Raw genomic sequence first — 26,383 nt, 5'->3', positions numbered from 1 at the left:
CCTCATAAGAATGTGGTGGGAAAAAGGGATATCACTCACTAGGTTTTAGCTAACCCTTCTGATAGCTGTATTATTTAGGGCAGAGACTCTTATTCCAGCAATGTGTCACTTACTGGGTTGCTTGTTGCAGTTCTGATAAAATCACTATTTTCTTTGCCGCAGATCTAGCAGTTCTCTGAATGCTGAGCTCTGTATAACCCCTCCCACATTACTGATTGGCCGTTCCTTATAAACTATGCATAGACAGAAAGCAGCCAATCAGTGGTGGGGTGAGGTTTTGCAAAGCTCAAAAATTTGGTGGACTGCATGACAGCAGGTTAATAAAATCCTATAGTGATAATCTGCTAATAAAACAGTCATTTTATAAAAATTGCAGCAAGCAGTCCGGCAAGTGATGAATCTCTGGAATCAGGGTCTCTGTCTCTACATTATGCTGCACTCAGATGACGTGTCAAAAACCTGGTGACAGATTCCCTCTAAGAATACACAATTCTAATCGGTATGTCCTCTCTACTGATTTTCAGATATTGTGTAGGTGTGTCGCTCGGTAGCACCAAGTAACTAGCTTTAATTTAGGCATCTCATTTTCTAATGCTGTGATGACAGATTTGCTGTAAATCAAACATAACATTACTTCATCTAGCGGGCACACATTTCTTAGAGCCTAGCAACAGACCTAAACAAGCTGCGTATCCACAGTACCATGAAATGTGTGTCCCCAGTTGTGGTTTCCTCCCAAGTGTCTGTAGTCCATGTCACCAGCTAAATGTAATAGTGCAGAAACCTACTATGAAATCATAGGAAGAAATCATAAGAAACAGAGAGCGGAAGGATTGTCCTGTGGGTTCTCTGTAGGTAGAGGCAGATAGTGGCATCACAAACCTGCGTGAGTACGTGTTAGAACTTGGTCATCCACAAGTTAATTGTGCCGTTTTTCTCCTTTTTTAAGGATGAAACGTAACCTTGTATATATTTTGTCTTTTGTGAAGGTCTGCGAGCAGCAGAATGGAGCAATTGTGCCTTGTAAACGGATTCAGTTACTGCCAGTCTTGTGACTTAGGCACAATATGGTATTCAGGAGCAATGTATATAGGCCATTAGTACACTTGTCCATGTCCGCAGACAATAGTGACTGGGTGTTTTCACACAGTAGACAACCCACCAAGAACAGTTTGACAGCTCTTACGGCAAATATTTGTTTAAACTTTCGCTGTTTGCCGCATTGGCTTTTAAGCAGTTCACTGTTGGCTAAAGGATGTTTTCTGTAAATCCTTCTATGCTAAACCAGATACTTGTTCCTGTGTAAAGCTCAGATACCGCTATTACATGGTGCTGATTGTCTTCGTCAAACCTCTATTCTAAATCTAGTGTGGCCAGAGAACAAAATCGACCATTACAGTCAATCATGCGCACTACAGCTCCATTCATTGTTATTGTTACCACCAAACGTGGCCGAGTGCTGCACGTTGCTGGTCTTCAGGACTCCCATAAGAATGAATGTATAATCAACCTCCGCTCCATTCGCATGGGGCTCCAGTTCTTAAGATCGGTAGGAGTCTCAGTGGTTGGACCTTCAGCGATCATGAAGTTATGGGGAACGATAACTGTCGGGACTGAGAAGGGTAACGGTCAAATTTGAAAATAGCCGTTAAGTGATTAATGACAGGTAGCATACTACCACCTGGAATCCTTTGTCACTGTACAGAATATTACTGGACATTTTCCTTTTTCAGGCGTATACACCAAAGTTGTGCTCAAATATGATGTCACCAGATTTTTAGATGGACATTGTGGCACTCTGGTCTCAAGCCTCACATCAAACTGCACAGTTTTTGACCGATTTTCCAGAATTGTGAAGCAAATATCAGAGGAGTCTATTCATGTCATGTAAGCACTGTGCACTTCCAATGAATGGAATATCCATAAGGTGCACTTATAAGGTTCTCATTTGTATCCGAGACTTTTCTGCGCAACGTGCCATCTGATGAGAACCAACTATTTTGATGGGCAGTTGGCAGAACTCAGGACCTGACGGGAATTTAGACAGTGCTAAATACAAAGGCTTCATTATGTATGGGCTCTTTACCGCTACAATCCTTGCATGAGGGCTTTGTGTGGTTAAGTGCCTTGCAGCCAGACCAATTGTGACTCTGAACCAGTATGCATATCATTACGTGACTTGTATGTTTGCTTTATCTCTTCTTTTCTGTGCATGTAAATGTCTGTCACACTTTGTATAGAATACGTGCTCATTTTATATTGGTACTGTCACTTGCTTCTTATATTCTATGAATGGAGGTAACTGCTTAAATCACATTATTCTATTGTCCATAGTAAGAACACATGCTTTAGTAAAAGTTTAATAAAAAGTACCATATTGTTGGCTGAAAATAATGCATGATACTGCAGAATATGAAGTGCAAATCCGAGTATCTGAGAACTAATGGATACATGAATTACACCAATGATATGCCTGTCTGGTATGAAAGGAATGTGATTTTGGTTTAATAGGCTGAAGACAAGCAAACTGTTATTGAAGCCCTCGTCTCGAGGCCAGTCATTTGTGCTTGTTCGTCTGCCTGTCACATAACTGTCTGATAACTAAACTAAGGAAGGCACAAAGCCCTGACTAGTAGTGAATGTACATAGAATTGATGAGGAATAGTCTGCGATATTGAGAAATAATCCTTCGAGATTGATCTTAGCCATAACAATGCAAAAACAGTAAACCTGATAATGACTGATACGCTCCCCTTACCTGCTTGAATCCTGACACCTTGTTGTATTACTTTCTGCAGATATGTCCTCCCCAACAATGAAGAAGCCTGAAAAGCCATTGTTTAGTCCAACATCTCCACAGGATTCTTCGAGACTCAGCACTTTTCCCCAGCATCATCATCCGGGAATTCCAGGAGTAGGACATAGTGGTAAGGGCATAATACCGTCACGTAGTCTAGTTTCCCTACCCGTTGTATGTGTGCGTGGCTAGAAAAGCTCTTAACGAATAATCCTGAAGTACTGAAGGTATCACGCTAGCCTGTAAACATTATTCTTAAGATTTGGATGTGAAGCAGATGGAACTCATGAACAGCAGTGTCCGATTGTCTTCTGCAGGGAGCCCATGTGAGAATTTTGATCAGTGCCTGGGAATAATGCTGTCACTTAATATGATAGTAGCGGTTTCACGCTTAAGTGCTTCAAGGGTGTTCTCCTCTTAACAAATAAAAGACACATACAGTACTTATGCTACTTGACAGTGCATCGCCTGTATGTAGCATTTCACATTTACAAAACATCACGTCATGTTATAGACTCAGAGATCTATCAAATGCTACAGATCGCTGCTGACTCAAAGTGGTCCTCCATAAATGACTGTGCGAACATTCTCTGTTATTTATGCTTCATAAATAGGAAATTTACATCCAAAATGTATGGACAGCATTAGAAAGACCAGATTGTTGTGGAGAGTTCAGTAGCTGCTTATTTACATGAAATCAGTTTTGTTACATTTCATTCCATTAATACTATTATTTATATGTAAGTACAACTTCCCATCAGGGTATTTCTCATCTGTTCGCTGTTTGTTTTAAAAAATGGTGAGCATACTGATTTAAAGGAACCATTCCCACATCTGTTTTTTTATCTGATGCATATGTTTGTTACATTAAAGCCAGTGCGTGTCCTATTCTGATCCGTTTTGTGTCTCAAAAGTAGGCATGGTTGTCTGAATGTGCCCTTCCAGCTAGATACTTTAAGACAGGACAGACACACATTGCTTACTTGCGAGGGGCAAAAAGCTAAAATGTTGGAAACGTGAATTTCCGTGACTTTTTGAGGTCAGTACAGCATGCCTTACATTAACTGGAGTTATTTCAGGTACAGTGGGTGAAATTAAGTTACACATATGTTTCTGTTTATTGAGTTTGGGAATATCTTTACTCGGTTTACTTCATTAAGTTAACTTCATTTTCCTTTCAAGGCTTTGTGCCAAAAAGAATTTTGGCTAACCAAGGGATATCACATTCACTTGTAACTTGGGGCGTTCACCTGTGCTCAGTGATTATCTCTACAACCTGCCAAGGGCATTGCTCGGTTCACATAAGAACCCCTGCAGGATTCTTTGAAATCCTTTATTTGTAAGATGGTTTTGGAATACAGCAGGTGTGACGGATATTTGACTAGTCGTAGCGTCTATATTAATCAGAATTTGTGTTTTTTTTGTTTAACTTGTCTTCACAATGATTAGTTCACATGTAGCAGAAGGGTAGGGCTTCATAAAGGAGTTTTGCCATCTTGCACTTATATGGAATATGCTATATAGATGTCATAAATGTAAGATGAATACAGGTCCTAAGCATGCTGGACAATTATTATAACTCTGTCTAAGGGTACGTGTCCACCTTCAGGATGGCCGGCGGTTTAGTCGGAGTGGCAAACCCGCTCCGCGCTAAGCTCTGCCCCCTTTCTGGGACGCGATGATGCCGGATGTGTTCATAGCACACATCCGGGATCATCGCAACCCACCATAGGGCCCTGTGTTATACCTTGCGGCGACGCAGCGTCGCCGCAAGGTATACGGACATGCTGCGATCTTAAAAGACGCGCCGCATGTCCGGAGTCGCAGGGCCGCCGCATGCGTGTTACCACGTATAGTACAGTGGTATAGTGATTTCATTAAATCCCCTCCACTATGCTGTAACATCGTCTCTATGCAGCGTCTCTATGCAGCGTCAAACACGCAGAGTTTCCTGCACGTGGAAACATACCCTAAGGCTTATGCAGACAACTGGGGATTGGACAGCAGTGCATGGACTGGCTGGTGCTCTCCAGACCAGAGCATCACATCTTCATATATTTCTCTGAAGCTGTCACACTCTGGTCAGGAGACCCACGCCCAGTACCGATTTGTACGGACGTCTGCATGACCTTTAAGGCCTTTCAGACGTCTCTGATTTTTCTCATACACAAAAAATCAGACTGAATGTCATCAGTGCTTCGGATCCAAGTTTCACCTATGTTTGCTCAGTGGGTCAGCGTTTACCATCAGTGTTTCATCAGGATTTTCTCATGCTTCTAAAAAAAATTGTAGAGCTGCTCCTAGTCATTACAGTATTAAAAACGAACAGCACGCAGATGGCAGATTTTCACAGACCATAGCCCACTAGGTTTCAAAAAAAAAACACGGACATGTGGACAGCCACATAGACTGTAATAGTGAAAAACATGGATAGAATAAGTATGTGAAAAATGCACTTCTGAATGAGGCCTCACACAGATAATTGGAGAGATCCACATATATGTAGCCACCAGTGCATAATGAGATACCGCCTTACATAAAAGGTATGCTTACTATTTGCAGCCAAAATCTGAAAAGTGTAGAAAGTAAAATGTCATACACAGAACATGCCGTGTTTTTTTCACCTTTTTATACGTATTTTTTTCCAGTATGCCATTTCTAATATATAAAACCATAAACTATCATGCTACTTCTCCATGGTACGAGTACATGACAATCGACGATTCACATTTGAGTCCACATCTATTTGGGCATGAATGAAGATTCCAGCATGAGGGCATAGGCAAAGTTTCATGTTAGCGATCTTATGATGGTCTGAGTATCACAGATGCAGGACCACTGCCGAGTTATCAAGCCCTAATGAAAGAGCTATTTAAGTGGGCACCATCATACAATAGTCTATAGATACTTGTCTGGGATCACTACCATGCATGTAGAAAATTACTACAGAAACCATAAAAGAAACAGGTACATGCATATATTTGTAGGATCACCACAAGACAAAAGGATAATTTTCAAAAAGAATTTAGATTTTTATTATTGAACACACCACAAAAACAGACAATACACACGGTTAAAAACATTTAAAACTTGTTCCACATAGAATCAAAAAATAGATCCAAGTCAATAGCATATATTGTATAGTGATATAAATCAAATAACAACAACAACACTGCCCGGCTGTATAATATTATATATATATATAGGAAAAAAACATAATCGTATTTCCTATTAGTACAAGTGCACCAAAATTTTTTAAAATATAAATCACTTGCGGAGGACTGGATAGGTTTATAGGGTATATAATAAAGCCCACTTTTAGGGGGACAGCATCTCAGATAGTCAACTGTTCCATTTTACACTCTTGCAGCGCTGAAACCCGGTGCCCTGCTGTATAGATTGCACCCAAATGTTGGGAGCAGTGCTACCTAATGTAGATGAAATCCTAGGGCACGGGCTAGCGCACACAGATATTCCTCCTTACCTCATACGACACAGACTGCTAATGCATAGCCTGGCTAGTACATAATAATACTTCACCCTATACCGTCACACAGTCCACTATCGTCCTTATGGTCCTAGGTGCAGTACTACAGTCCGGGCAGGATTACTGGACCCACGCGTTCCGACACACCCTGTGTCTTTCTCAAGGTGTTGTTGTTGTTATTTGATTTATATCACTATACAATATATGCTATTGACTTGGATCTAGTTTTTGGTTCTATGTGGAACAAGTTTTAAATGTTTTTAACCGTGTGTATTGTCTGTTTTTTTGTGGTGTGTTCAATAATAAAAATCTAAATTCTTTTTGAAAATTATCCTTTTGTCTTGTGGTGATCCTACAAATATATGCATGTACCTGTTTCTTTTATGGTTTCTGTTATCAAGCCCTAATGTAACCATTGACGAAGTGCAGCTTCAATGTGGAAATCCTGGTTTTCAGGCCAAGCAATTTACACGGATCACAGACAATTGTTTGGTTTGATTAGGATATGATTTGTTTCATTCTTCCTTATATTGATCCTCTTATAATGAAACACAATCTGCCTGAAAATCCTCATCTCTTTAAAGAAAATAATTTAAATACTGTTGTAGCAAAATAAAAAAAAAGTTGCTGTCTGTAAAATGAAAATAGACTGTTCTTTTTACTATTACTTTAAAGGGAATCTGTTACTTCCTGGACGCATACAAGCTATTACTATGGGCATACAGGTAATAGAATGTTTACAATGTATGCCTCATAGCTGCGGTCTAGATGTAGAGAAATAGAGTATTAATTTTTTATGTTAATGATTTCTTCCAGGCTCTGTGGCGTGCAGTGCCTGGAAGAAATCTCTGCCTCCTGACCTCACTACAATACCACCCCCCTCCCATTCATGTCACACTACCCTGTGAAGTGCAGTTGTGGCACTGTAATCCCACGCCTGCGCCCTGCCCTCACGCTGATCTGGGTACCTTAGTACAGTAGCAGTGACTCGTCGATGCCTGCACAGTAGCAGGATGAAGACACTGCCCACAGAAGGGTGGATAAGGTACCCAGATCAGCGTGAGGGCAGGGCGCAGGAGTGGGATTACAGTGCCACAACTGCACTTCACAGGGTAGTGTGACATGCATGGGAGGGGGGTGGTATTGTAGTGAGGTCAGGAGGCAGAGATTTCTTCCAGGCACTGCATGCCACAGAGCCTGGAAGAAATCATTAGCATAAAACATTAATACTCTATTTCTCCATATCTAGACCGCAGCTATGAGGCATACAGGTAAGACTATTTAACCATTCTATTATCTGTATGCCCATAGTAGTAGCTTGAAAGCTTCCAGGGGGTGACAGATTCCCTTTACGTCTTTTTGGTAAGCAAAAGCTGTTTCTCCTGAATGTCAGTACTGGGATAAGGAGGTCTAGAAAAGCATTCATTGTCAAATATAGTTGTAGGGTGTAAGCTATTTCTACACATTCTTGCATGCTCTTAAATAAAACTGATGGCTCATTTTGCAATAGTCTTACAGGTATGTAGTGGTCCATTGCAGCCAGAAGTCATTAGTAGCTGACGATGACTTATTTCCCAATGTGATGTTAAGGAACACAAAAATGTGGCTTTTGTTATCTTTCAAGACTCTGGAGAAAATACTTAACCAGTGAAAAATGTTTTCTTTCTGGGAATAATGCTTTTATTTCAGGCAATGCTAAATCAGAGAATGGTGTAATTCCTGAAAGCTAAACAAGACTTTGAGCAGCTTGATCTGGGAAACTTGGGCTGTTAGCTCTCAGGGGATGTCTGGTATTTGGGCTTCATTTGAATTGCTAGCACAGCCGGGAAAATAATCAAGTGCATGTTTTAGAAGATGAATTACAAGTGTTTTGGAGAGTATTTTCATAAGTTCAGGTGGGTCAGACTCTCACAGCGTAATAGACACGAAACAGAATGCTAACTTACCATCAACTTTTTTTTTTCTTCTGTGTTGACAGTCATCTCAACTAGGACGTCACCATCCCCTCTGCCATTTGCAACCCAAGCTATTCTCCCTCCGGCCCCAAGTTCATACTTTTCTCATCCAACAATTCGATATCCTCCGCACCTGAACCCTCAGGATGCCCTGAAGAACTATGTTCCTTCTTATGACCCGTCCAGTCCACAAACAAGCCAGGTAATTAAAGTTGCTAATAGTACAGATTATAGTGGATACTAAATGTATTTCTTTAATGCATTCAGTGATTTACATAGAATAATTACTAAAAGTATAATTCTATCTGAAATATATTATTGGTTTAAAAGATCTGATCATTCAATTAAATAAGTTCTTGCTGTCAAAACAAGTTCTTCATGTTCTATATTTGCATTTTTCTCTTGACCCACTACATATGGATGCTTACTAAATCTTGAGTGAGAAATTATAGGTTACAAGTACATTATCCAATTGACCCAACTGTGAGCTCAGCTCCTCTTATAAACTGCCTGGCACCATGCAGTGTAAGGCTAAGTCCACATGTCCAGTAATCATATGTTGGAAAGGGAACTGTTAAACTTGGAAGAAGGACAGATGGCTATTTAACAGATCTGATTTCCATAGATTTCAATGTAAAAAAAATTGTTCCAGTTGTTATCTGTTTTTTAACCAGACAAAAAAAGTGACTGCACACCTTGTTTGTCTTACTAAAATGACTGATTGCTGCTGGATCAGCTTCAAACGGATGATTCCTGTGAACTCAGCCTGTGAACTCAGCCTAAGTGACACGAGATCTGTTCAAGTGATTCCTGTGAACCAGATGTAGAATCTAAGTTTGGATCAATACAACTATGTAACCTACGGTTGAGAGATTCTTTGGTTGGCTGAGGAAAATAAAATGAGCCATACTTACCTCATCAGTCATCTGCTGCTCCCGGTCTCTCATCAGTCTCTATCCTTAGGATAGGTCATCGTTGTCTGATTGGCTCCGGCACCCCCACCGATCAATTGTTATCAGTGGCGGCAGCAGCGCTGGCCCGCAGTACTTACTTGCGGAGCTGGCCGTCTACTTGTAGTGGCTGGATCTTATTACTGCACATCCGCCTCTATTGATTTATACTGGAGGCGGATGTGTTAGGCCATTACAAGTAGATGATCAGCTCCGCAAGTAGGCACTTGTCGCTGCCACAGATAACAGCTGACAAACGGGGGTGCCGGACCCCAGCCAATCAAACATTGATGACCTATCCTAAGGATAGGCCATCAATGTAAAAGTAGTGGGCAACCTCTTTAAGGGTAATCTCTCAGCAGGTTTTTGCTATGGAATCTGAGAGCAGCACAATGTAGAAACAGAGACCCCCATTCAATGTCACTAACTATTCTGCTTGTTGATGTTTCAATAAAATCAGTGTTTTACCAGCAAGAGATCATACCTAGTTGTCTCACGCCATGTAGTCTTCCTGTTCTGCGTAACCCTGCCCCCACCACTGATTAGCAGCTTGCTGTCAATGTACAATGTACTCAGAAAGCTGCCAGTCTGTGGTGTGGGTGGGTTATACTCAGCATTCAGAGAACTGATACATCTGCAGCAGAAAAAAACAGGGATTTTATCAGAATGACAGCATGCAGCCCAGTTAGTGACACATCGCTAGAATCAGGGCTCTGTCCCTATATCTTGCTGCTATGAAATTACATAACAAAAACCTGGTAACAGATTCCTTTTATGTAGTCCCTTCACCAGAACATATGACTGCTGCAGCCAATTGAAGGATGCTTGGATTTACTGCTGTAGCCAGTGATTAGCGGCAGCAGTCACACATACTTGTGATTTGATGTTATTGCTGCAGCTTGCAGTATAGACTTGAAGGGTACCTGACAGTTGTAGCGAGGAAGCTGCAAGGGTAAGGTATGGTGGGTACTTCTTATATTTTCATTTTAAGTTTGCTCCTCAAAGAAGCTTGTAAACAAGTTATTTGCAGATTATTTTGATATTTTATCTACATAGAAACTGAGCGGTGTTTTCAAGAAATGTGCTATAAATGCTTGTATATAAAATGGATGAACAATGTATGATGCTTCAAAAATTAGTATTGGTTCAAGTTAGCAGTTGTCCATATGCTGTGCACATTCAGTTGTATGTTGGTCTTGATTTACACAGTATCTCCATTCTGTGAATACACAGATGGCTGAAGATGTCTCTATTTTGAAACAAGGATACTTATGAAATCAACATTTTTCCCTTAAGACTTTTTGTTTTCTAATGTTTTGGGTATTCAAAGTATGTATTTGGGCATAAATTCAATTCAGAGTTTGTGTGTAGTTTTTTCATATATAGTGATTGTTTGGATAGAACAATGTTGTCATTCACGCAAACATTTGATGAAGATGTACCAAGGTCAATTTTTAGCGCCATTTAAACAGTCTCAGGAAGGTTAGCAATGCTCTTAAAGATGAAAAAGGTTGTTTAGTTGTGCATATCCATTCAATAGGTTGTGCATATCCTACTCCGATTAGTCATGTGCCTAAAAATGTCATTACATTGTATCTTTCTGTTGAGGTTGGTGGATTGCACTAAATATAAATTATGATGAAGTGCGATCGCACCCCGGGGTCCACTGTGCAGAGATGGAAAACTGCAGCTAATGTGAACAATGGCGGAACACACAGTGAGCGATAGCTGGCTCGCACTGAGTTAAACGTCACTCAGTGTATAGCACAGGAGGCTGTATCACTTGCACACAGCAAAGGAAAAGATGCTCTGCAGTAGAGCTGTGTCACTCTCGCACAGTAACAGTACAGGTATGGTGCTGAACACGATCCTTGTTAACCTCACAGGAGAACGCAACCCTCACAGAGGCAAGGGAACAGGTAGTGGACACAATCACAACGTGTGCACGCACACAAACTCCTCTCCGGAGGTGCCAGAATTCTAAAGGCTATACGCCTGCCCTGAATTCACCCAAACCCCTCTCCGGAGGTGCCTTATTCTAAAGGCTATACGCCTGCCCTGAGCACATGCAGACAAGTCCACACTGCCGTTATGTTCCACACACACATATCCTAGAAATGATCTTAGCTCGCCGGCGTGCGCTCCAGAGAACCTTTTATACATTCCTGTTCAAGTCCAGTTGCCATACAGGACCTTGCTCGTGGACTAGTCCGGAACTGCCACGTCACTTGAACAGCTGACGACTGACCACCAATGAGAGGTCGCCACCTCACGAGCATGCTCAGTAGCGTGATTTCTGGACTTAGCCACCAGAACGCCTGCTCGCCGCTGCCTATTGCTAGTTACTATAGTTTTGGCTGTAGAGCCAGCAGTAACCAAGTGAACAGCATGAGTCCGGGCAAGACACTGAGACCTACGTCTTTGCTGAACAGCTTCCACTGTGGCTGAAGCAGAATGGGAGGCCGCAGAGGCAGACAAGGCTTGGGATCTACCCCGTGCAGTGAGAGAATCCCGGCGCCTAATATTGGCACTTGCTCTCACCAGGGCTGCAATGCGGGGGTGTGACACGTGACGCTGGTGCCCAGTCAGTGCTGGCGTCACTATCTCTGCCTTCAGGCAAACTGGAACTGGTGGAACATAGCCGGCACAGGAGGTGAGTATAGATTTCATTATTTAATTGGGGCCAAATATTTAGTTTAAGAAGGTGTTGTCCTAGTAGTGGTCAACCCCTTTAAATTTTGCTATGAATGAAAGACCATTGCAGCTTTCCAAAAATGCAAGTGAATACAGTTAGTCCTCAGGTTACGATGGTCTCGAGTTACGTCGTTTCGTGCTTACGACGCTTTATACGACACCTCATTCCGACTTATGCGGTTTTGCGTCGTAAGTCGAACCACGTGCAACTACGTGCAGCGGAGGAAGAATAGAGTCCAGTACTGTACACTGTACCCGGTTACACAAGGAAAACAAGTCTCCTGCCTGCCATAAGACCCTAATTATGTAGGGTACTGTGTTAGGATAGGTGTTTGGATAGGCTAAGTGTTTGCAGTACTGTACTGCTATTATGGTACAGTACTGTATGAACGTATGGTCCGACTTACGTCGAAATTCGGTTTGCAACGCCGCATAAGAACGGATCAATGTCGTAAGTCCAGGACTACCTGTACTTTCCAGCTTAAGAAAGGTTTACATTATAAAAAAAAAGGAATATATCTGTCAACACAAGAGATAGTCTAAATGAAACACTTAGGAGATCACTTTGAGGAACCACGAAGACAAAACTGTGCAATAAAAAAGTTTGTACAATTACAGCTGACAGGACAGCTTAGAAGAGAGTCACACTGGTGACCATTCTTCTGGGACCTATTCAGTTGTGAAGTGAATTTAGGGGCCCTAAATATTGAAATACCCTTATATCATTTTAAAAACAGCACCCTTCAACATACAGTGAAGGAAATAATTATTTGATCCCTTGTTGATTTTGTAAGTTTGCCCACTGACAAAGACATGAACAGTCTATAATTTTAAGGATAAGTTAATTGTAACATTGAGAGATAGAATATAAAAAAAAACAAGAAAATCACATTGTATAAATTATATAAATGTATTTGCAGTGAGAAATAAGTATTTGATCCCTCTGGCAAACAAGACTTAATACTTGGTGGTAAAACCCTTGTTGGCAAGCACAGCAGTCAGACATTTTGTTGCAGTTGATGATGAGGTTTGCGCACATGTCAGGAGGAATTTTGGACCACTCCTCTTTGCACATCATCTCTAAATCATTAAGATTTTGAGGCTGTCACTTGGCAACTTGGAGCTTCAATTTCCTACCTACGTTTTCTATGGGATTAAGGTCTGGAGTCTGATTAGGCCACTCTATGACCTTAATGTGCTTCTTTTTGAGCAACTGCTTTGTTGCCTTTGCAGTATGTTTTGGGTTATTGTTTTGCTTTAAGACCCAGCCATGACCCATTTTTAATATCCTGGCAGAGGGAAAGAGGTTGTCACTCCGGATTTTTTGGTACATGGCTCCATCCATTCTCCCATTGATGCGGTGAAGTAGTCCTGTGTCCTTAGCAGAGAAACACCCCCAAACATAATGTTTCTACCTCCATGCTTGACAGTGGGGATTGTGTTCTTTGGGTCATAGGCAGCATTTCTTTTCCTCCAAACACGGTGAGTTGAGTTAATGCCAAAGACCTCAATTTTTGTCTCATCTGACCACAGCACCTTCTCCCAATCACTTACAGAGTCATCCAGGTGTTCATTGGCAAACGTCAGACGGGCCTACACATGTGCCATCTCGAGCAGGGGGACCTTGCAGGCTCAGCAGGATTTTAAACCTTTAAGGCGTAATGTGTTACCAGTGATTTTCTCGGTGATTGTGGTCACAGCTGATTTGAGATCATTAACAAGTTCCCATTGTGTAGTTTTAGGCTGCTCTCTCACCTTCCTCATCAAGGATACCCCACGAGGTGAGATTTTGCATGGTGCCCCAGATTGGTGTCAATTGACAGTCATTTTGTATTTCTTCCATTTTCTTACTATTGCACCAACAGTTGTCTCCTTCTCACCCAGCATCTTACTTATGGTTTTGTAGTCCGTTCCAGCTTTGTGCAGGTCTATGATCTTGTCCCTGACATCCTTATAAAGCTCTTTGGTCTTGCCCATTATGGAGAGGTTAGAGTCTGACTGATTAATTGAGTCTGTGGACAGGAGTCTCTTATAAAGGTGACTATGTAAGACAGCTGTCTTTATTGCAGGTAATGAGTTGATTAGAAATGTCTAACTGGTCTGTATGAGCCAGATCTCTTAATGGTTGGTAAGGGATCAAATACTTATTTCTCACTGCAAAATGCAAATAAATTTATAACATTTATGCAATGTGATTTTCTGGATTTTATTTTTGATATTCTATCTCTCCATGTTAAAATTAACCTACCCTTAAAATTATAGACTGTTCATGTATTTGTCTTATTTCCTTCACTGTATTCAAAACTGCTGTCAGGTAGTTTATTAACCCTTCAGATGTGTTTCAGGAATTAATGCAAGATGGCCTCACCTGAAAGAAAAATGTTATTTTTACAACCTAAATATTGGTAACTTCTGCACAGGCCACTATATGTGGCAGTGTCTAAAGCTGTTATTTGGCTGTGAGTTGCCCTGGCAAACATCAAAACCACACAATCATGAACTCAGGGGGCCGATGGGATTAAAGAGGGTGCCCCCAAACTCTGTTAACCATCTACATGCTGTAGTAACTATTGACAGCAGCACCAAAGGGTTCTCATAATTTTGTATTTAGTATTTGAGTTGGTTTTAACTTAGTTGTCTATGTACAGTAGGGCCTATGATTACCGTATATAGTGTATGCATGAATATTTTCCTGTGCCTGTCCTAAACTCTGTACAGCCACCCTAACTTGTCCTGTTTACGCCTCAGTAAACATGGTTACACTGTAGCTTGCACACGGCCATCATTGTGGATGAAATGTTTAGACAGGGGAGTTGTATAGCAATAACACATGGAGGGGTATGCATTAGAACATGTCCTCACGATGTGAAGAACACTCACTCTTCTTACCATTCCCTGGTCTGCACAAATAAGCGATCCATTCTTGCCTTCTATTAGTTGAATTCACATTTTGCTAAAGCAGGCTGAATGACATGAAATAAGATATCACTTGCTAAATGAACTACTATTTCATCCACTGTTGTATACAGGAAAACGTCACCGTGGAGCTTATGATCTAATTCCCTCTAAACTAAGCATGCACAATTTCATGCTGATGTGGGCTGTAATCATTTCCATGCCATGACATCCATAGACATAAAAGATGGATTTGGTTTACCAGATATAGAAAAGTATTTTCAGAATGCCCCCTAAATGTGGACAGTCTCATTCGTTCAATGATCAATACGTCTGGGGGACTGCAGGCGGCAACAGCAGGGAGGCAATATGTGCTGGCAGGATGGCAAACCTGGCAAGCTACGTACATGATGTTATAAAGAGGATAGTGCTGCAAAAAGGTCAGAAAGCAAAGCATCTGCTGCAAAGTGAGCCAACAGCTGTAAAACGTCTCCCAGGATCTGATGAGACATGCTGTGCAATGTGGGTTGTTTGGCTTCCAGGCCCAGAGTAATATGTTGCAGCCTTGTGTCAGCACAACAGATTTATGGGCATAGCATGTTAAGAGCTCCCCAATCCCAAGTGTTTACTAGCCATTCCAATATTGTGTATGCAAGGTGATATTAAGGCTTTTACAGGAGCTAAAACTGTGCCTATCTAGTATCTAATGTTTCTAGACAGTATTTTATTTCTTGTTATAAAGAAAGCCGGAAAAAGTTAATTGGCCAAAATTAATTAATTATTTAACCAAAAGCTAAATAAATTAATATTATGCATATACCACAATTTTTTACACAGAAAAAAAATACTTCTTCTAAGGAAGCGTGGTCTTTTAACAAAGAAACTAACATGTGTAAGATAATATCATCTGGGCAGAATGTGCGGCCTTCCTATACGGAAATAGCTGCATCTGTGAAAGGGTTTGGTTTAAGAGCTTTTACCTAAAATGAACTGTTCTTCCCAAGCCACGCTCCGTAATACTCTTTTGGGTTGTTAGGACAAGCAACTCAGCTGGCCTGTAGTCCCTACAGTAATTTTGTGGTATAATTACATTACCGCTGCACTGATTATTGAGAAACAGCCATTCGATCAAATATGGAGGAGAAAAATGAGTTTAGAGCTGTAAACCTTATATTGGTGTAAGTCGAGAAACAAAGTGGACAATTTTTTCTTTTTGTAGGTTAAGTAAAACAGTTGCGTGGTACACCAATTGTGTGCTTCTGGGTGAGCTAAAATGACATGTAAATACTTATATACGGTACTTCCTTACAGAGATGAATCTCATTTCATCTGTTTCATGCGCACACGCTTTATAACTTGTGGATTTTTACTAGTTGCTGACAGATGCATAGTATCTATTATAGCAATAGCGTTGGTAATAATTAGCTTAGTGTCATTCACCAAGATTCTGTCATTTTATGCAAACTTTCCAACAAATTGGTGTATCCCTTGTTTGCTAATTCACTTACTTATTTTGCTGAATAGTCATTGGGGGGTAAGCACAGCTTAGATATGAAATGTAGTCCATAGTGCTGAAAGACCACCTGACTCGAGTTGCAACACCCCCTACTAATTTGTTTTCAGAAATATCTCTTCTTGTAGTTTAGTAGCTTCCTGGATTGGTCATCCTTGGTAGAGCTGTTTATGCAAACCTGAGATCATTGCTATCTGGAAATACTGTGGTCAATATCTGGTGAATAGATCTAGACATGGATATCACACGAGCATTTTTATATTGCCAAAATGATTATAATTCTAGCAACACATCTTAGATTATCAAAATAATAATACAATTGTAGTTCAAAGTACACAAGTAGTAATGGCATCATATCCAAACATTTTGGACAAGGTATATCAACAATTGCAATCGTACACCAGTATCACCAGAACATTTTGGAGTAAGGTATATGTAATGGCAATCTTACACCAGTATCACCAGAACATTTTGGAGCAAGGTATATGAAATGGTAATCGTACACCAGTATCACCAGAACATTTTGGAGCAAGGTATATGATATGGTAATCGTACACCAGTATCACCAGAACATTTTGGAGCAAGGTATATGAAATGGCAATCGTACACCAGTATCACCAGAACATTTTGGAGCAAGGTATATGAAATGGTAATCGTACACCAGTATCACCAGAACATTTTGGAGCAAGGTATATGAAATGGCAATCGTACACCAGTATCACCAGAACATTTTGGAGCAAGGTGTATGAAATGGTAATCGTACACCAGTATCACCAGAACATTTTGGAGCAAGGTATATGAAATGGTAATCGTACACCAGTATCACCAGAACATTTTGGAGCAAGGTATATGAAATGGTAATCGTACACCAGTATCACCAGAACATTTTGGAGCAAGGTATATGAAATGGCAATCGTACACCAGTATCACCAGAACATTTTGGAGCAAGGTATATGAAATGGCAATCGTACACCAGTATCACCAGAACATTTTGGAGCAAGGTATATGAAATGGCAATCGTACACCAGTATCACCAGAACATTTTGGAGCAAGGTATATGAAATGGCAATCGTACACCAGTATCACCAGAACATTTTGGAGCAAGGTATATGAAATGGCAATCGTACACCAGTATCACCAGAACATTTTGGAGCAAGGTATATGAAATGGCAATCGTACACCAGTATCACCAGAACATTTTGGAGCAAGGTATATGAAATGGCAATCGTACACCAGTATCACCAGAACATTTTGGAGCAAGGTATATGAAATGGCAATCGTACACCAGTATCACCAGAACATTTTGGAGCCTCAGCCTATTGTACTCATCTCCATGCAATGAGTGGAAAATAGGCCAATCTAATTCCATGGTGACATATGTAGCGAAATGTATAGCAAATTTACAACACAAAAGACTTATTAGCACATGTTGACGTAAGGCTTTTAAATGGTAGAAGTGCTGTTTGTTGTTCTATGCCAGGTAGAAGGGTCGTTTTGATAATTCATTTGGTAATTGAATTCTGTGTTTCTGATAACTGTAATTTAGCACTTCTCCAGCATCATACGTAAAACAAATGGCAGTGACTCAAGAGTAAGGAAATGTTTGAATTGCTTGACTTGTACGTTGGCAATTTCTCTAGATTTGCAGACAAATTATAGACATATAACACATTAATTATTTTTAGCACTGAAAAAGGAAAGGTTGCCATGGCCAAAATAATGATTACAGACTTGATTTGCGTCCAAGACAAATGGCGTACCCCAAGGCAGCCCCAAAGCTGTGATCACAACTGGCTCCAAAGCTTGCCAAACTGCCAGATGCCTTTGTTGGAAAGCTTTTTGCTGCAGTTCAACACCTGAGTCCGAGCAATAGTCCAACCGCCATTGCCACATGACAGTGGTCCAGAAGTGGAGAACGCTGTGTCAGTAACTGATAAAGAATCTTTGCACTCCGGCTGTTTTTACTTGTAAAAATATATTCTCAGCCTTCCATAGTTCCTGAAACGTGGCACAAAGCAAAACATATAAACCCCTTTCTGTTCAAAGGAAAGTGACGCCTGATCGTAATAAAGATGTATTTGTTTTCTTTTAGATTCATGTTTTATTGAAATATCCCAGTCCAAATATTAAAGAAATAGCAGAAATAATATTTATCATCACATTATATATTTACACAGACTGAAGATAAACCAAAGCACAGCAGTACCATCTATTCTGACCTTTTTCCTGACCAGGTAATCTGTGTCAGCACATTAGTGGCTTCTAACTGGAGCTGCTTTTCCTTAAAAGTGAAGTCTCCTGTTGGACACTATATGCCCATATTGAGTACCCTTGAGTGTAAGATTGGGGGAAAGCGCTGCCTGCGTACAGACTGTAGGCAAAAGGATGCATCTCTTAGACTGCTCTTTGCCTGTTTCACAAACACAATCTCCTTTAAATGTTTGTAGTGATTTTTGTGTGTTTCAATGACTGCATTGTGGGGGAATTCTATGCAGCTCGTTATAGAGACTTTTCTATTGCTTTGTCTTGTGTGACAGCTTCAATAGACACATTAGCAACTGCTGCTGATCTGGCTGACAGTGTGTATGGGTACAACTTTTCCTCTGTTGCTTTCAGGTTTCTGTTTTCCACTTCAATCCCACTTTCTATGCCTCTGTGCATCAATTCGAAAGGATTGTAAACTAGTTGTTTTCAGAAGAAGTCTATAGCCTTGTTAGTGGGAACGCCGTGAAACAAAACCCTTTTTTTCCCCGCAAATTATTCAATATTTTTTTTAACCCCTTCACGACATGCCGTACTAGTACTGCGCATGTCGTGTCTCTCCCTTTGATGTGGGCTCCGGCGCTGAGCCCACATCAAACTCGTGACATGTCAGCTGTTTTGATCCACTCGCCGCTATTAACTAGTTAAATGTCACTGTCAAATGCTGAGAGCGGCATTTAACTACCGCTTCCGGCCATCGGGCCAGAAATGCGCACATCGCCGACCCGCGTCATGTGATTGGGGGTCAGCGATGCGTCGGCATGACAACCTGAGGTCTCCTTGAGACCTCCATGGTTGTTGATGCCGGCTTGCTGTGAGCGCCACCCTGTAATTCAGCTGCATAGGAGTGATCTGATGATTGCTCCTATGTAGCAGAGCCCATCCAGTTCTGCCAGCTTCTAGCCTCCCATGGAAGCTATTGAACCATGGCAAAAGTAAAAAAAAGTTTTAAAAAATATGAAAAAAATAAAAAAAATATAAAAGTTTAAATCTCCCCCCTTTCGCCCCATTCAAAATAAAACAATAAAAAAATTCAAACATACATATATTTGGTATCGCCGCGTTCAGAATCGCCCGATCTATCAATGGATGGAGCTGCAGGACAATGAAGTAGCAAGCTGGGTGACAGTTAGGAAGCGGGGTAGAGGGAAGAGTGCCAGGGAGGCTAGTCCTGATCTGGAACACCCCAATAAGTTTGCTAAGTTGGCAGATGAGGGGGGTGCCAGTACAGGGGTAGCACTGCTGCAGCCAGGCATGTCCTCTGAAAGCCGGAGGAGTGACTGCTCCAGTAAGGAGGGAAATAGGAGAGCAGGGCAGGCCAGACAGGTGCTGGTAGTGGGGGACTCAATTATTAGGGGAACAGATAGGGCAATCTGTCACAAAGACAGGGATCGTCGAACGGTGTGCTGCCTACCTGGCGCTCGAGTCCGACACATCGCTGATCGGGTGGACAGATTATTGGGAGGGGCTGGTGAGGACCCAGCGGTCATGGTGCACATTGGCACTAATGACAAAGTTAGAGGTAGGTGGAAGGTCCTTAAAGATGATTTCAGGGAATTAGGCTGCAAGCTGAAAGCAAGGACCTCCAACGTGGTATTTTCCGAAATACTGCCGGTACCACGTGCCACGCCAGAGAGGCAACGGGAGATTAGGGAGGTTAATAAGTGGCTCAAGAATTGGTGTAGGAAAGAGGGGTTTGGGTTCCTGCAGAACTGGGCCGACTTCTCAGTTGGCTACAGGCTCTACGCTAGGGACGGGCTGCACCTCAATGGGGAGGGTGCAGCTGTGCTGGGGGAGAGAATGGCTAGAAGGTTGGAGGAGTGTTTAAACTAGGAATTGGGGGGGAGGGTATTCATTTTATAGGAGGGGAAGATAGTGCAGACAGAGACCTGGGCACAAATAAGGAAGTTGGGGGTGGCGGTGGCATGGGGGTTGGGGTTAGAACAGTTAATAATTTAAGAAATAGAAGTACAGAGAGGAACATAAAGTGCATGTATACTAATGCCAGAAGCCTCGCCAACAAAATGGACGAATTAGAGCTAATGTTGTTGGAGCATAATTATGACATGGTGGGGATATCTGAAACGTGGCTGGATGAGAGCCATGACTGGGCTGTTAACTTGCAGGGCTACAGCCTGTTCAGAAATGACCGTACAGATAAGCGAGGGGGAGGGGTGTGTCTATATGTAAAATCATCCTTAAAACCCATCCTGCGCGATAATATAGGTGAATTTAATGAAAATGTAGAATCCCTGTGGGTGGAGATAAGGGGAGGGGGAAAAAATAATAAATTACTGATAGGGGTTTGTTATAAATCTCCAAAAATAATGGAAGCAATGGAGAATATCCTCGTAAAGCAAATAGATGAAGCTGCGACTCAAGGAGAAGTCATTATTATGGGGGACTTCAACTACCCTGAAATAGATTGGGGAATAGAAACCTGCAGTTCCAGCAAAGGTAATCAGTTTTTGACAATTATGAGAGACAATTACCTTTCACAACTGGTTCAGGACCCAACAAGAAGGGGGGCACTGCTAGACCTAATATTAACCAACAGGCCAGACCGCATAGCAAATATAAGGGTTGGGGGTCACTTGGGAAATAGCGATCACAAAATAATAAGTTTTCAAGTATCCTTTAAAAAGATGTGTAGTAGAGGGGTTACAAGGACACTAAACTTCAGGAGGGCAAATTTCCAACGGATGAGAGAGGATCTTGGTGCAATTAACTGGGACGATATCCTGAGACACAAAAATACATAAAGAAAATGGGAGACGTTTATTAGCATCCTGGATAGGACCTGTGCACAGTATATACCGTATGGGAATAAACATACTAGAAATAGGAGGAAACCAATATGGCTAAATAGAGCTGTAAGGGGCGCAATAAGTGACAAAAAGAAAGCATTTAGAGAATTAAAGGAAGTAGGTAGTGAGGAGGCATTAAATAAATACAGAAAATTAAATAAATTCTGTAAAAAGCAAATCAAGGCAGCAAAGATTGAGACAGAGAGACACTCATTGCCAGAGAGAGTAAAAATAATCCTAAAATATTCTTTAACTACATAAATAGTAAGAAACTAAAAAATGATAGTGTTGGCCCCCTTAAAAATAGTCTGGGTGAGATGGTGGATGAGGATGAGGAAAAAGCCAATATGCTAAATGACTTTTTTTCATCAGTATTTACACAAGAAAATCCCATGGCAGACAAAATGTCTAGTGATAAAAATTCCCAATTAAATGTCACCTGCTTAACCCAGCAGGAAGTGCGGCGGCGTCTAAAAATCACTAAAATTGACAAATCTCCGGGCCCGGATGGGATACACCCTCGAGTACTGCAGGAATTAAGTACAGTCATTGATAGACCATTATTTTTAATCTTTAAAGACTCCATAATAACAGGGTCTGTGCCACAAGACTGGCGTATAGCAAATGTGGTGCCAATATTCAAAAAGGGGACAAAAACTGAACTCGGAAATTATAGGCCAGTAAACTTAACCTCTACTGTGGGTAAAATCCTGGAGGGCATTCTAAGGGATGCTATACTGGAGTATCTGAAGAGGAATAACCTCATGACCCAGTATCAGCACGGGTTTACTAGGGACCGTTCATGTCAGACTAATTTGATCAGTTTCTATGAAGAGGTAAGTTCCAGATTGGACCAAGGGAACCCAGTGGATGTAGTGTATATGGACTTTTCAAAAGCTTTTGATACGGTGCCACACAAAAGGTTGATACATAAAATGAGAATAATGGGGTAGGGGAAAATATGTGCAAGTGGGTTGAGAGCTGGCTCAGGGATAGGAAACAAAGGGTGGTTATTAATGGAGCACACTCGGACTGGGTAGCGGTTAGCAGTGGGGTACCACAGGGGTCAGTATTGGGCCCTCTTCTTTTTAACATATTTATTAATGACCTTGTAGGTGGCATTCAGAGTAGAATTTCAATATTTGCAGATGACACTAAACTCTGCAGGGTAATCAATACAGAGGAGGACAATTTTATATTACAGGATGATTTATGTAAACTAGAAGCTTGGGCTGATAAATGGCAAATGAGCTTTAATGGGGATAAATGTAAGGTCATGCACTTGGGTAGAAGTAATAAGATGTATAATTATGTGCTTAATTCTAAAACTCTGGGCAAAACCGTCAATGAAAAAGACCTGGGTGTATGGGTGGATGACAAACTCATATTCAGTGGCCAGTGTCAGGCAGCTGCTACAAAGGCAAATAAAATAATGGGATGCATTAAAAGAGGCATAGATGCTCATGAGGAGAACATAATTTTACCTCTATACAAGTCACTAGTTCGACCACACTTAGAATACTGTGCACAGTTCTGGTCTCCGGTGTTTAAGAAAGACATAGCTGAACTGGAGCGGGTGCAGAGAAGAGCGACCAAGGTTATTAGAGGACTGGGGGGTCTGCAATACCAAGATAGGTTATTACACTTGGGGCTATTTAGTTTGGAAAAACGAAGACTAAGGGGTGATCTTATTTTAATGTATAAATATATGAGGGGACAGTACAAAGACCTTTCTGATGATCTTTTTAATCATAGACCTGAAACAGGGACAAGGGGGCATCCTCTGCGGTTGGAGGAAAAAAGGTTTAAGCATAATAACAGACGCGGATTCTTTACTGTAAGAGCAGTGAGACTATGGAACTCTCTGCCGTATGATGTTGTAATGAGGGATTCATTACTTAAATTTAAGAGGGGACTGGATACCTTTCTGGAAAAGTATAATGTTACAGGGTATATACACTAGATTCCTTGATAGGGCGTTGATCCAGGGAACTAGTGTGATTGCCGTATGTGGAGTCGGGAAGGAATTTTTTTTCCCCAATGTGGAGCTTACTCTTTGCACATGGGTTTTTTTTGCCTTCCTCTGGATCAACATGTTAGGTTAGGCTATGGGTTGAACTAGATGGACATATAGTCTTCCTTCAACCTTAATAACTATGTAACTATGTAACTAATAAAAAGAAAAGGATTAACCTGATCGCTTAGCAGCGTAGTCAGAAAAAAATTAAAACCGGCAGAATTACGTTTTTTTGGTCGCTGCGACATTGCATTAAAATGCAATAACGGGCGATCAAAAGAACGTATCTGCACAAAAGTGGTATCACTAAAAACGTCAGCTCACTAAAAACGTTAGCAAAGTTTGGAATTTTTTTTCACCACTTAGATAAAAAATAACCTAGACATGTTAGGTGTCTATGAACTCGTGACCTGGAGAATCACAATGGCAGGTCAGTTTTTGCATTTAGTGAACCTAGCAAAAAAGCCAAGCAAAAAACAAGTGTGGGATTGCACTTTTTTTGCAATTTCACCACACTTGGAATTTTTTTCCTTTTTTCTAGTACCCGACATGGTAAAACCAATGGTGTCGTTCAAAAGTACAACTTGTCCCGCAAAGAATAAGCCCTCACAGGCCATATTGACGGAAAAATAAAAAAGCTATGGCTCTGGGAAGGAGTGGCATGAAAAACGAAAACACAAAAACGAAAAAGGGCTGCGTCTTGAAGGGGTTAAAGGTGAGAGCCATGGTGGTTCTACTCACTATAAATGCAAAAACTAAGCAGCACTTTTTATGTCTCCAAGTAAAACTCTGGAAAAAAAAATCTCATTTTCGGCTGTAAAGTATGTTGTAAAGTTTCTTGATTGCTCTCATTCAGGGATCTTGTATAAAGAACATGCTGTATCCCCTGGAAATAAAATTATGAAATAAGTGTATCAACATTTTCTTTTTATTTAGGTTTTAAGCATAGCAAATAAGTGTGCTATTTTAACATTTTTATTTCTCCACAGCCTAACAGCAGTGGGCAAGTTGTAGGAAAGGTGCCTGGCCACTTCACTCCTGTGTTGGCGCCATCCCCTCATCACGGTGCAGTGAGACCTGTGACACTAACCATGACGGACACAAAGCCCATCACTACATCCACTGAAGGTGATCTAAGTGTAATATTGCAGTTCAATAGAATACTATTGATGTTTGCTTCATGGATTAAAGTGTATGTAAGACTATGTTCACACTATCAGTATTTGGTCAGTATTTTACATCAGTATTTGTAAGCCAAAACCAGGAGTGTAACAATTAGAGGAAAAGTATAATAGAAACATATGCTCCACTTCTGTATTTATCACCCACTCCTGGTTTAGGCTGAGAAATACTGATGTGATCTGAACAGCCTAAACTAAATAACATTGGTCTACCAGTGCTACCAATTTTTTATGGACAGCATTTGGACCAAAAATTGGATCATGTGAACGGAGGCTGAAAGTCCTAATTGTCAGAATGATTATTTATGGTTAGCAGATTTAGCCCTGCTTGTAGAATCATAGCTTTCTGCAATGTATTTCAGGGTGACCAAATAATGACTTGTTAATAACAGAGCCAAGAGATTAGCTATTCTATTCTAACTGAAGACTGCTGGAGGATAGAAACTTGGTGAAAGGCGTAATAAATAAAAGTATGACAAACAACTGATTACATGGAATTAACGTGATTCCCATATTATTACTTTTTAATAGGCACCTGTAACTTTGTGACTGTGCATAATAAAGTGGTAACAGAACTCTAATAATGTTCGTTCTGGAAATGCATATTTGTCATAAAATTGCAAAAAGGATGTGAATAATGTTTGTGAAAATAGTGGGCATATTTTTTAATAAAAGCATACATGACTATGTATTCTTATTATTTATTTGAAATATTTTTTAACAGTATTTAAAAGATTAAACAGCCAGCAGAAGAACTTAAAGTTAAATGACGTCATCTCTTAGGTTATCGAGCGTTCAGATTAATTTTTTTATTTTCTTAAACTTGGCATGTCGTATTTGACACTTTTAGTCCTATACTGTAGTCCATAGCATTCTTAGGAAGCACCTAAAAGATGGCACCAGACAAAGTACAAATCATCATTATGAGCCCAATGTAGACGTTAAAGGGATTATCCCATAAACAACATATGTCTCCTTTCCACAGATGGGTGATAAATGTATGATTGCTAGGAATTCTGAAGTATCCTATGTTAATGGAGCAATATTGAGCACTGGTGACAACTGTTCCATTTACTATCTAAGGAAGTGATGATAATTTTTCTACTACGGTATATACTATTAGAATAAAATGGCCTTTTCTCCAATTATGAGCCACTTCACTCTGAATCTACGGGTAAAATTCTTCTTCAGATGTCTTTTTGCCTGAGAGATCAAGTCAAAACTGCTGATGATGCTAGTCTGTGGTGGGGTTAGGGGACCAAAGAAGCAGAGAGTCTAAGATGTACTGCTGCTTCTAGTAAGTGTTGTTCTGGATCCACAGCTACAGTGTGCAATATTCCTTCATACTGCTGCTTTCTACATGACAGAAGATAGGGGAGTGGAATCTCTGCACATTGTCTCCATCCTTTCTGAAGCTGAACTGACAAGAGATAAAGCCTGTAGAGCGGACTACTGCTAAACGTCATATAATCGTCAGGAATAGTGTTATTTCCAGTGTTCACAAATAGCCTGTTCTGAAGACTCCTGAAATGACAGTCTCACTTTAAGTACTATCTTTGTGATTGTAGTTGTATTTTGATTGTCTCCATTTTCTCTTTTTCTAGCCTACACAGCCTCTGGCACATCACAAGCCAACCGATATGTGGGACTAAGCCCTAGAGATCCAGCCTTCCTACACCAGCAACAGGTGGGCTGCTTATTACATCAGGTGTGATGATACAGAAATGCGTGGTTATAGTGTCATAAAAGCATGCATGCTATCACTCATAATCGCTTGGATTAAAATAAAATCCTGCTGTTCCCTGATCATGACTGGGCATGTCAA

General features: G+C 40.8%; 1 protein-coding gene across 14 annotated transcripts in view; it reads left to right on the top strand.

The window, feature by feature from the left end:
- NFIB (nuclear factor I B) overlaps positions 1-26,383 on the top strand; it is a 686,817-nt gene that overhangs the window by 603,178 nt on the left and 57,256 nt on the right. For all 14 annotated transcript variants that reach the window (XM_069765080.1, XM_069765026.1, XM_069765061.1 and 11 more), the window contains 4 exons: positions 2,799-2,927; positions 8,263-8,441; positions 24,367-24,505; positions 26,163-26,245. In XM_069765080.1, the coding sequence (XP_069621181.1) occupies positions 2,799-2,927; positions 8,263-8,441; positions 24,367-24,505; positions 26,163-26,245 (530 nt within the window). The remainder of the gene's footprint in view (positions 1-2,798; positions 2,928-8,262; positions 8,442-24,366; positions 24,506-26,162; positions 26,246-26,383) is intronic.

The sequence above is a fragment of the Ranitomeya imitator genome, chromosome 1, assembly GCF_032444005.1.
Source record: "Ranitomeya imitator isolate aRanImi1 chromosome 1, aRanImi1.pri, whole genome shotgun sequence".
NCBI classification, from domain to species: Eukaryota; Metazoa; Chordata; class Amphibia; order Anura; family Dendrobatidae; genus Ranitomeya; species Ranitomeya imitator.
The sequence above is the reverse complement of the archived record's forward strand: the minus strand, read 5'-3'. Positions and strand labels throughout refer to the sequence as shown.